Raw genomic sequence first — 12,558 nt, forward strand, 5'->3', positions numbered from 1 at the left:
GAACAAAATGAAACATTTGACTGATGGTGGAGTTCTGAAAGTGAACAAAATGAAACATTTGGCTGATGGTGGAATTCTGAAAGTGAACAAAATTAAACATTTGGCTGATGCTAGAATTTTAAAGCAAACAAAGTGAAACATTTGGCTGATGGTGAAATTCCAAAATAAAACAAAATGAAACATTTCGCTGATGGTGGAATTCCAAAAGTGAACAAAATGAAACATTGACTGATGGTGGAATTCCGAAAGTGAACAAAATGAAACATTTGACTGATTGTGGAATTCCAAAAGTGAACAAAATGAAACATTTGACTGATGGTGGAATTCTGAAAGCAAACAAAGTGAAACATTTGGCTGATGGTGAAATTCCAAAATAAAACAAAATTAAACATTTGGCTGATGGTGAAATTCCAAAACTGAACAAAATGAAACATTTGACTGATGGTGGAATTCCAAAAGTGAACAAAAAAAACAAAACAAAAAAACATTTGGCTGACGGTGGAATTCCCGAAATAAAGCAAAATGAGATGGTGGAATTCTGAAAGTGAACAAAATGAAACATTTGACTGATGGTGGAATTCTGAAAGTGAACAAAATGAAACATTTGGCTGATGGTGGAATTCTGAAAGTGAACAAAATTAAACATTTGGCTGATGGTGGAATTCCAAAATAAAACAAAATTAAACATTTCGCTGATGGTGGAATTCCAAAGGTGAACAAAATGAAACATTTGACTGATGGTGGAATTCCGAAAGTGAACAAAATGAAACATTTGACTGATTGTGGAAATCCAAAAGTGAACAAAATGAAACATTTGACTGATGGTGGAATTCTGAAAGCAAACAAAGTGAAACATTTGGCTGATGGTGAAATTCCAAAATAAAACAAAATGAAACATTTGGCTGATGGTGAAATTCCAAAACTGAACAAAATGAAACATTTGACTGATGGTGGAATTCCAAAAGTGAACAAAAAAAAAAAAACATTTGGCTGACGGTGGAATTCCCGAAATAAAGCAAAATGAGATGGTGGAATTCTGAAAGTGAACAAAATGAAACATTTGGCTGATGATGGAATTCCAAAAGTGAACAAAATAAAAAAAACATTTGGCTGACGGTGGAATTTAGAAAGCAAACATGATGAAACATTTAGGTAAAGGCCAAATTCTGAAAGCGAATAATGAGCGAGCGAGGCGTAAAGAAAGTAAAAAAGAGAGCAAGCGAAAGAGAGAAAGAAAAATTTTAACTGAGAAAGAACAAAAGAGAAAAACATTAGTGAAAGAAATCTTAATAATGATTTTTAGCAAAAAGAAAAGCAATTGTTGAATCCAATTTGATGTTTACAATTATGTAACCTGTACTAATTCTGTAACAGTGTGTACTTCACCAGTAGTTACACTGTTATTACACAGGCTGTTAATGTGTAACTACACAGTTATTAGAAACTCTTGGTATAAAACTACAAATTAAATACTATTTATCAGATATTGAAGGCTTTAAATGTTGGCGTGACATTGACGGCGCTGCTGAAGGTCGTTCAGATCTAACAGGTGTGAAGCGGGGCAGGTAATGGGACATGAACACCAACAACAAACACAGAGCTGCTGTGGCCAAAACACAGCCACGGATACAATCAAACACCAGACCCGACCCTGCGTACACATAAACACACCCCACATACCCGCACACACTCTGCAACCGGGAACCGGAACCAGAACCGGAGTTACTGACGCCATTAAAGAGTTCAGCTCAGTTTATCCATCTTTTCTAAATCTCATATATATTATATAGATGTATTAAACACAGAGTGATCTATTTTATAACAATAAAAACCTAAAAATCAGTGTCTCAAGAAATTAGAATATTATGTAAGACCAATTGGTACTTTTAGCAGTGTGTCAAGTCCTGCTGGAAAATGAAATCCGCGTCTCTATAAAAGTAGTTATCAGCAGAGGGAAGCTGTAAGATATGAAGTGCTGTAAGATTTTGTGGGAAAATAAAACTGCACTGACTTTAGACTTGATAATAAAACACAGTGGATCAACAGCAGCAGATGACAGACATGACTCTCCATGTAAGACATCTATATAATATATGAGTTTTACATTTTTAACTGAATTACTGAAATGAAGTAACTTTACTTTTCAATGATATTCTAATTTTTTAGATTAACTTGTTAAATATCAAATTGATATGTTAAATATAACATAAAAATAAGAGAGCACTTTAAAATGATGCGTTTCTTTGATTTTACCAAATTGAAAAACTCTGGAATATAATCAAGAGGAAGATGGATGATCATCAAACCACCAAACTGAACTGCTTGAATTTTTGCACCAGGAGTAAAGCAGCATAAAGTTATCCAAAAGCAGTGTGTAAGACTGGTGGAGGAGAACATGATGCCAAGATGCATGAAAAAAACGTGATTAAAAACCAGGGTTATTCCACCAAATATTGATTATTTCTGAACTCTTAAAACTTTGTGACGTAGGCATCAGTTTTTTCATTTTAATGCTATTTTTTATTTTATATAAAGCTATGGCGTAATAATCACAATACAGCAAAATAAAAAATCAAACTGTTAAGAACATACCTGTTTTAATAAGCATTTTTATTAAACAACAGGTCTACGCTTCTTCAGTGTTGCAATGTTAACCCTCCTGTTATGTTCCGGGACCCATGTTAAAGTTCTATCTTCACTGAAGATCAAGGAAAAATAGTTAAAAGTGTTTTTTTTTTTCAGTATGAAACTTCTTCTGCTTGCCTTAATTAGTGTAATCAACATATAATATGAGAACAGTTAATCTTACATATATTTGCAACAATCACCCGCTGCAAAAACTACAAGAACTAAATTGCTAAAACAAAAATGCAATGTTATGTTTCAATGTAATGTAAAACTATTGTTTTATGTGTTGGTCTTTCAAAAGTAATAAAGTAGTGAAACATGTATTTTTCAATTGAATTGTCCTAATTGTAACATTATCTGTTAGAGGTAAGGAACAGCAATGCTCTAATATTGATAGAATTATTAGAATAATTGAATAATTAGAGTTAGTAGTGAAATATTTGCACTCCTTGTTAGGATTTTTTGGGGGTTTCAGACGTCTTTTGGCTAATTAAACACTATTGCTGTTCCTGACAAATGAACATAATAGGAGTGTTAATTAAACGCTCATTTAAGCAGCCCAAAAATTATTTTAAAAAGCTCTACTTACTAAAAAATGTAATTTAAATGAGATTTAACTTGGACTTGTAATGACAGTTTATGAGTCGGATATTTTGGACCTGATCTAAGCTCTACTCCAAATCTCCCATCATCATTAATACCAGAAATGCGTAAATGTTGAGATATAATTGCAGGAGCTTGTGGAAACAGTGCCGCTGTGGTTGTTGTGGTGGGAGGTCTGGTTTTTGTGTGCTGGATCATCTCAGAGGTTTGCTGCTCCAGTTTCTGGGCTGTTGAGATGAACATGGTGTACAGTAAAGATGCTAGCGTTAGCATTAGCGTTAGCGTGGTGCGTGAGCTGCAGTGGCAGCGGTGTGAAACATGCTGACCTGCACTAGCGGAACATTTAGCGTCGTCTATCTGATAATTGTGGCTTGTCTTTTTTTTTCTTCTTGATCTGTGTTCTGGGTGCAGCGAGGTCACGTGTGTGAGAGCATGTGCACGTATGAAACTGTTACGAAAAAGGGGCGGAGTTACCGTGTAACCATGTAGAATTGATTTCTGAAATTCAGAGGATGTGATGACTTTCAGATATAGACTGAGAATAATATCTGTACTGTTTCCTTTTAGCCTTTTTTAATGTATTTAATGCATAAATTTGACATTAAATGTGTTCTGATCTTCTTCAAAGTCACAACAATAGACAAACACAGTCTGCTTAAACTAAAACCACACAAAAAATTGGATGTTTGTATGGTTTTATTAAACACAACATGGTAATATTCCCGCAGAACGGTCAGTTTCAGTTCAGCTATAATATTATGGGATATCTGGTGTGAATCTCTCTCTTGAGGTCATGATGCTGCAGCATCTCAGTTGGGTTCAGGAGGTCAGGACTCTCCAGAAGGAGTATTTATTTATTTTCTTCTGTTGAAGTCGTTCAGTTGTTGATTTACTTCTATGTTTTGGGTCGTTGTCCTGTTGCATCATCCTCCCTCTGTTGAGCTTCAGTTGGAGGACAGATGGTCTTAAGTTTTCCTGCAAAATGTAAACTTGATAAACTTGGGAATTCCTATTTCCGTTGATGACGGCAGCAAAGCAAAGCAGCCCCAAACCATAATGCTCCCTCCACCATGTTTCACAGCTTTCCTTATTGTAGATTTGTCAACAAAAATGTTAGCATGTGCCAGAGATTTCTGTATTCAGTCTTCAGCTGACACTCTATAGGATTCTTCCTCACCTCATTGAACATTCTGCATGGGCTGTGCTCTTACAGTCATCTTTACAGGACTTTACCATGCCTTGGGAGAGTAGCAGCAACAGTGCTGAACTTTCTCCATTTGTAGAGCGTCTGTCTTACCGTGGACACATGAACATCAAGACTTTTAGAGATACTTTTTAGAGTAACCCTTTCCAGCTTCATGCAAGTCAACAGTTCTTGAACGTAGGTTTTCTGAGAGCTCGATCTTTTGTGTGAGGCATGAATCACATCAAGCAATGCTTCTTAAGTACAGCAAACTCAAAACTGGTGTGTTGATGTTTTTATAGGGCAGGACAGCTTTAACCAACACATCCTTTAATCTCATCACATCCTGCCTCCAATTAGTGCATTAGCTCTTAGAAAAGTCATTAGTTAGGGTTTCACATACTTTTCCCTCCTCAGTGTAAATGTTAACATGTTGTGTTCAATAAAATTTTTTTTTTTTTTTTTTTTTTTTTTTTTTTTTAACCTTTATTTTACCAGGTAAAATGTTTGAGAACCAGTTCTCATTTACAAACATGACCTGGCCCTATAGAAATAGGCACCACATAAACATAGATAAAACACAAAACTAAAAACATGTCAACAATAAAAGACACAAAGAACAAGGACTTGTAAAGACTAACAGGAACAGTCATCAACTATGATATGCTCAATTTTTTGCTTGAAAGTGGTAAATTTAGTTAAAATTTCAAATCATGCAAACATATAATTTTTTTGCAAATCATGCAAACATATAATTTTTTTGTGTGGTTTTAGTTTAATCAGACTGTGTTTGTCTATTGTTGTGACTTAGATGAAGATCAGAACACATTTATTCAGCAATTTATGCAGAAATTCAAGTATAATCCCAAAGGGCTCATCAGACCTTCACATGACCTTCCTTCTATGAATCCAGAGTCTGATCTTTATGCTCTCTAGTAAACTGAAGTTGTGTTTGCTGTTTATCGCCTTTCTTAAAGCTACACAGCTTCCTTTCACTGCATTGTGTGTGTGGTAAAGCTCTTACTTTCACTATTAAACAACATATCCCTAGTGAGTTCTAGTGCTGTTGTTGCACCATTTGTTCGATTTCATTTAACAATTAAGTGATAATTCCAGATTTATTTATGACCACATTCCTTCCTGTAAGATAATTTGTCCCCCGCTGTCCTTTCACTTTTATATTTTCATTTAAGTGCGTTGGACGGTTCTTAACCCAATTTTAGGAGTTTCTTTGCGACAATCTTTGTAGATTGATCTCCAATCACCATCATTCAAGATTTGACAGATATATCTGGTATCTGATTGGCTACATGTTGGGAAAAGAGGAAACTAAACTGTGTTTTTTAGACTGAGTAAAATTAGTACTGAACATTTTTGTCCAGATGTTACGTGTATCTTTTTGTTCGCTCTCTCTCTCAGAGGGATATGATATTTGCTGAAGTGGCACTCTACCTTTTTTTTTTATTATTTGTGATAAAAAGGGTTGGTTGCCATGGAGACCTTTGATCTTTTTGTGAGGTGATGATAAGAGTGTTAATAAGTACAGAGGTGCGAGCTTTTTTCATTAATCCTGTTTCATTTATTTAATCAGGTTTCAGTTCAAAACAACTTTCCCTTTCTCTCCGTCCCATCCCATTCACCCCAAATATAACCTAAATACAATACCCCTCTCCCTCTTTATCTCTCTCCTTCACTCTATCACTCTTTTCCTCATTCACCCCAAATATAACCTAAATATAATACCGCTCTCTCTCTCTCTCTCTCTCTCTCTCTCCCTATCACTCTATCACTCTTTTCCTCACTCACCCCAAATATAACCTAAATATAATACCTCTCTCTCTCTCTCTCTCTCTCTCTCTCTCTCTTTCTCACTCTTTCCCTCATTCACCCCTAATATAATAATACAATACCCCCTCTCTATTTCTCTCTATCCCTGTTTCCCTCATTCACCCCAAATATAATCTAAATGCAATACCCCTTTCTCTTTTTCTATCTATCTATCTATCTATCTATCTATCTATCTATCTGTCTGTCTGTCTGTCTGTCTGTCTGTCTGTCTGTCTGTCTGTCTGTCCCTTACTCGCCCCAAATATAACCTAAATACAATACCCCTCTTTCTCTCATTTCCTCTCTATCTCTTTCTATCTAACTCCCTAACTTTCTGTCTGTCTCTCTTAATCTGTTTTTCACCGTCTCATTCCTCTCTCTCTTTCTACTTCTATGTCTCTCTCGTTCTCTCTGTCTGTCTCTCCCTCTTTTTCTCTTTTTTTTCACTTTCTCCCATTCCCTCTCTTTTAACTCTCTCTCACTCTTTCTCTCTCTCTCTCTCTCTCTCGTTCTCTCTCTTTCTCCTCTCAGTATAGTTGAGCATCACTACTTTGGTGGGTCTGTATTCAGTAGAATTTTACTAAAATTTTAAGCTGATAATTTAATAGAGTTAAACCACTTTAGATGCATAAAACTTATATCCACTGCTATTACCCAGAAGAAGAACTGCATCAAACGACCAAATATCTGCTATTACCATCCTGTCCACATCACCAGAGCTACAGAACTGAGACATTTTAAAGTGAGCGCTGTGGGATACGGGAGATTTCTGTCATTAATTAAAGTGTCAATCTGTATTAGTATGCTTATAAACGGGAACATCCATTTCTTCTAATATAGGCTTTACGTACTTATGTCACACGTACAGCCTCTAAAAGAGGATCCGGCTCAGTTTTACAGAACGTGAGCAGCTGGCAGAGCATTGGGGACTTCAGAAGGGGAGACTTCTATGATTATTCCGCATGCTTGGTGCGATTACCCATTCTCACCAGAGAGAGCACTAAATCCCACAAATCCCAAAATTTACAGACATCAGCTTTAAAGACAATAATAATGAAAATAATAAAAATAACTCTTTCTCTCTCTCTCTCTCTCTCTCTCTCTCTCTCTCAGTAGGAAGTCTCGGCAGGAGGGGGGCAGTATGTTGAAGAACCGGCGGCCGGTTCAGAGAAGGATGACCTGCCCGAGTCCTCATGAGATCAGCCGAGCCCTGCAGACTCCCTCCGCCCCCTCCATCACCCGCTCCGCCAGCCTGGACGAGCTCATCCAGCGCTGCCTCCACTACTTCGGTCTGTCTGTCCACCTGTCTCTCTGCTCATCTATCCACCTGTCTCTCTGCTCATCTATCCACCTGTCTCTCTGCTCATCTATCCACCTGTCTCTCTGCTCATCTATCCACCTGTCTCTCTGCTCATCTATCCACCTGTCTCTCTGCTCATCTATCCACCTGTCTCTCTGCTCATCTTTCCACTGGTCTCTCTGTTCACCTGTTTACCTGTCTCTTTGATCATCTGTTTCTCTGCTCATCTGTCCACCTGTCTCTCTGTTCATTTGTTCACCTGTCTCTTTGATCATCTGTCTCTCTGCTCATCTGTCCACCTGTCTCTCTCTGCTCATCTGTCCACCTGTTTCTCTCTGTTCATCTGTTTACCTGTCTCTCTGCTCATCTGTCCACCTGTCTCTCTGCTCATCTGTTTACCTGTCTCTCTCTGTTCTTCTGTCCATCTGCATCTCTGTTAATCTGTCCACCTGTCTCTCTCTTTTCATCTGTCCACCTGTGTCCCTGCTTATCTGTCCATGTGACTCTCTGTTCATTTGTCCACCTGTCTCTCTGTTCATCAGTTCAACTGCCTCTCTGTTCATCTGTCCACCTGTCTCTCTGCTCATTTGTTCATCTGTCTCGCTGTCCATCTGTCTCTCTGTTCATCTGTCTACCTGTCTCTCTCTTAAAGTGATTGTGATTAATAACCTGACTAAATTAGCTAGCCCGTTAGCTTACCTGTTCAGGAGAAAAGTAGCAGCTCGGCTCGGTCTTGTAGTTTTTTTTTACCTTTCGAACTCACTGCCAATATAAATTCTTGTTTTATTCTTTCTTTGGTCACTGGGCTTTTTTGAGACATGCTGAGGCTTTTTTAGGCTGTGTAGCAGCTGAGGTTTAGTTAAACCAGCCCTGCTTACTAGCTTCCATGCTGCAGCACCGCTCGCTCGCTGTTGTTTCGTACTGGCCACCTCGGGGTGGAGTTAGTGTTGGGGAATGAGCAGCAGTGTTTACTCTAGGGTAGGACAATATATTAATATCGCAATATATTCATTTTGTTTTAGTTTGCGATACATTATAGATATTGAAGAATATTGGTGGTTAGGTTCTGTGAAGCTCACACCAATAAATCTATTTATTCCTGGTATCGCAGAATCACGGTATCGTATCCTGATAATATCTTATCAGAGAGATCCAGTTCATCCAGGATCAGAATAACTTTTAATAATAACTATTAAAAGAATAACTATTGGTTGGACCAAATGTTAAAGATTAAAGGTCTGGATTAAACAAGTCACCGAACAGAACAGTTCTGTGGGACCACTGTGGCCTGGTTTTGGGTCCGGACCCTGTCTCTGGCCTCTTCTGTAACATTTTGGGGTCTCTCTCTCTCTCTCTCTCTCTCTCTCTCTCTCTCTCCCTCGTGCCAGCCAGATTATGTAAGCTTATAGAAGGGATGAGACAGAGGAATGTGTGTGTGTGTGTGAGAGAGAGAGAGAGAGTTTGAAAGAGAGAGAGAGAGAGAGAGAGAGAGAGAGAGAGAGAGATGGGGGGGACGAGTGAAAGTGAAATCTTTTGGTTTACTGCTTTTCAGGTCCTGGGAATTTCTTTGTCTTGCTAATGATACAAAGCCTGTTTGTGTTTGTGTGTGGCCTCTCTCTCTCTCTCTCTCTCTCTCTCTCTCTCCATCCTTCTCTCATTCTTTCAATGTGTCTCTTGCCCAAATTTCTCTCCATCCCTCTCAATTCAATACAATTCAATTTAATTCAACTTAGCTTTATTAGCATGACTGTATTGAAAACAAAGTTGCCAAAGAACACAAATGTTAACAACAATAATAACAATAGTAATAATAACAATAGTAAAAATAACAATAATGATAATTAATATAATGAAATTCAAATATAATAATGAATTTTGGTCTAATGGGGAGTTAAACCAAAATTACCACTTTTTCTCTCTCTCTCTCAATTTTAATTTTTTTCAAGTTAAAAGTAGCTTTATTGCAGCTTTGCCATCAAGCTGCCGGCGCTCAGAGGGAGCACAATTGGCCCTGCTCCCTCCAGGTGGGTACAGTAGATGGCGCTCTCTCCCCACATCACTCCTAGGGTGATGTCTGCAGCACAGGACGTCTGTGAGCTGATGTATCAGAACCGAGTCGCTGCGCTTTCCTCCGAGCACTAGCGCTGTGATGCTGCTCGGTAATGCTACAGCATCAGCAGCAGCTCGAAAAGAGGCGGAGTTTAAGTTCACATGTATCGGAGGAGGCATGTGCTAGTCTTCACCCTCCTGGTGTGTTCGGGCATTACTAGTGATTGGGCGGAGGGGGGGGTCCTAGTGAGTGGGTTGGGTAATTGGCAGTGTAAATAGGGGAGAAAATGGGAAAAATTAGAAATAAAATTATTTAAAAAAAAAGTATCTTTATTGGCATGAACTGCAATTAACAACTTTTGCCAAAGCAATGAAACAAGTAGTTAATATACAAAAGGTAAAAATAACAATAAATATAAAAATATACATTCATATTCCCTACATATAAAACTAAATCATTTAGATAAATAATAATAATAATAATAATAATAATAAATAGATACATGAATAAGATATCTATATAACAGTGTTATTAGTTGTAATTATTTAAAAAGAGTTGTGATTAGACTGATTCGACTTTCTCTCTATATCTCTCTATCATTTTCTCTCTTTATCTTTTTATCTCTCTCTCTCTGAACACTGGCCTTTCAGCACGAATGTTTTTAGTCCATAAATTAGTCAATCAACCTTTATTTAATAATATAGTGAATATATTGGGGGTGACCCTCATTTACAATGTAGTAAAGCATTACAGAGAAGGGGTTTACAAATAGTACGTAAAAATTAATTATTTAAAAGCATAAAAGTATAGCTGGAAAATAAATATAAAATAAGCGATCCTGATGAGTGCCAGTTTCATCATCATATTGTTTTTGATGGTCTTTTTCGGATTGACTTACCTTCATTTTTTTCTTAAAGTCATTTTTTACTTTACTTAGTTGAGTAGTTCTTGCCAATGCTCTCAAACACATTAAAATATTTTTTTTTACTTACTCATCAAGAGTAATTAACTCTTGATGAGTTCAGCACAGCTGTTAACTGAAAGCCTGAATTTCAGGTGACTCTACCTCATAAAACTGACTGAGAAAATACAGCAGAGATGTGCAAAACTGATCATCTAAACAAGATGCTTTTTGAAGAATGTAAAATTAAAACATATTCTGGTTTGTTTTACAAATTTTTCATTTATATTTTTTTCATAGTTTGGACGAATTTCGTATTAAGTAGAAATATTTCTCAAAACGCTTGACAAAAAAACAGTTTAATATACAGGACTCCACAGCTGAAATGAATTAGAACTCAGGTGAAGCTGATCTAGCAATCAATTGCTGATTGGCTGGCTGAGTCACCTGACTGATCTGGTGCATCTTAGGAGTTGAAGTTTATGAAAGTAAAAGAGTGTGTGGAATTAGGAAGAATGGAAATAAATGTTAACTAAATATTAAGAGTAAATTAAGTATCTGAAAAGCTTTAAAACTAAAGAAATATCTGAAGCTGATTCTGTTTGTGTTTGTGTTTGTTTTACAGACTCGGAGGGGAAGCTAATCAGAGGGATGCAGTTGGTCAATATGACCCTGATGATGCATAACTGGGTCGTACCTTCACACGCCTTCGCCCAAAAGCTGCTTTCTCTATATCCTGAAAGAATGAAAGTTTTAACTGTTTTTAACTGTATTTTAACTGTTAAAACAATCGAGTCTCTAGTTTAGATCCTGTTGCTTCCTCTATCCTGGACAAAAGTTGAAATTGAGCTATTTTTTTGTAATTTATAAGTGAGATGTCAACTGTGCAGCGTACAGCTTGATTCAGGGCATGTCAGTGTGTCTTTGCTATCGTAACGATGGGAAAAGTACACCTTGCGCGGCTCAAAACGCCAAGCAAAAGGCATGTACTAATTCTTTTAATTAATCATGGGTGTGTTTTATATGAAATGTACCTTTAAGAGCCAGGTGCACTCTTACCGACGTTGAGGTATTGCTATTTTAATGGCGTAGTCAATAGTCAGTTGGCAGTTGTTTTAGCATGCCAGTACATACCTTTACATACCTGTACACATCTTTATACAACTGTACATGCCCTCATACACTTTTACACTCCTGTACATATCTGTCACACCATTACACACCTTTACACTTCTGTACACACCACGACATACCTGTATACACTTTTACACTTCTGTACACACCATTACACACCTGTAGACACCTTTACACTCCTATACACAACACAACATACCTGTATACACTTTTTCACTTCTGTACACACCATTACATACCTTTACACTCCTATACACAACACAACATACCTGTACACACCTTTACACTTCTGTATACACCTTTACATACCTAGACACACCTTTATACGACTGTACATGCCCTCATACACTTTTACACTCCTGTACATATCTGTCACACCATTACACACCTGTAGACACCTTTTATACACCTTAACTCAACTATACACACCTGTACACACCTTTACACTTCTGTACACACCATTACACACCTGTAGACACCTTTTATACACCTTAACACAACTATACACACCTGTACACACCTTTACACTTTTGTGTACAACTTTTACACACCTGTACACACCTTTACACTTTTGTGTACAACTTTTACATACCTGTACACACCTTTACACTCCTGTACACACCATTACAAACCTGTACGCACCTTTTACACTCCTGTACACAACTTTACACTCCCTTACACACCTTCATACACCTCTTCACAGCTTTACACATATGCACACACCTATACACACCTGTAGACACCTGTTATACACCTTTAAACAACTATACACACCTGTACACACCTTTACACAGCTTAACATTAATTTGTACACCTTCACACACCTTCATACACCTAAACACACATATACACAACTTTATACACCTTCACACAGCATCATACACCAAAACACATCTTTACGGGAACATCAATGTTATTTTGTTTACTATTCT

The 12,558-nt window shown here is 37.3% G+C and overlaps 1 protein-coding gene across 4 annotated transcripts in view; it reads left to right on the forward strand.

Moving 5' to 3' along the window:
- The window catches only part of rasgrp4 (RAS guanyl releasing protein 4), a 69,774-nt gene that overhangs the window by 16,983 nt on the left and 40,233 nt on the right, over positions 1-12,558 (forward strand). For 2 of the 4 annotated variants that reach the window (XM_022664937.2, XM_022664935.2), the window contains exons 2-3: positions 7,355-7,530; positions 11,118-11,223. In XM_022664937.2, coding sequence (XP_022520658.2) covers positions 7,355-7,530; positions 11,118-11,223 — 282 coding nt within the window. The remainder of the gene's footprint in view (positions 1-7,354; positions 7,531-11,117; positions 11,224-12,558) is intronic. The other 2 variants (XM_022664938.2, XM_022664936.2) reach the window with 1 other exon arrangement.

This window comes from Astyanax mexicanus, chromosome 9, assembly GCF_023375975.1.
Source record: "Astyanax mexicanus isolate ESR-SI-001 chromosome 9, AstMex3_surface, whole genome shotgun sequence".
In the NCBI taxonomy this organism is placed as follows: Eukaryota; Metazoa; Chordata; class Actinopteri; order Characiformes; family Acestrorhamphidae; genus Astyanax; species Astyanax mexicanus.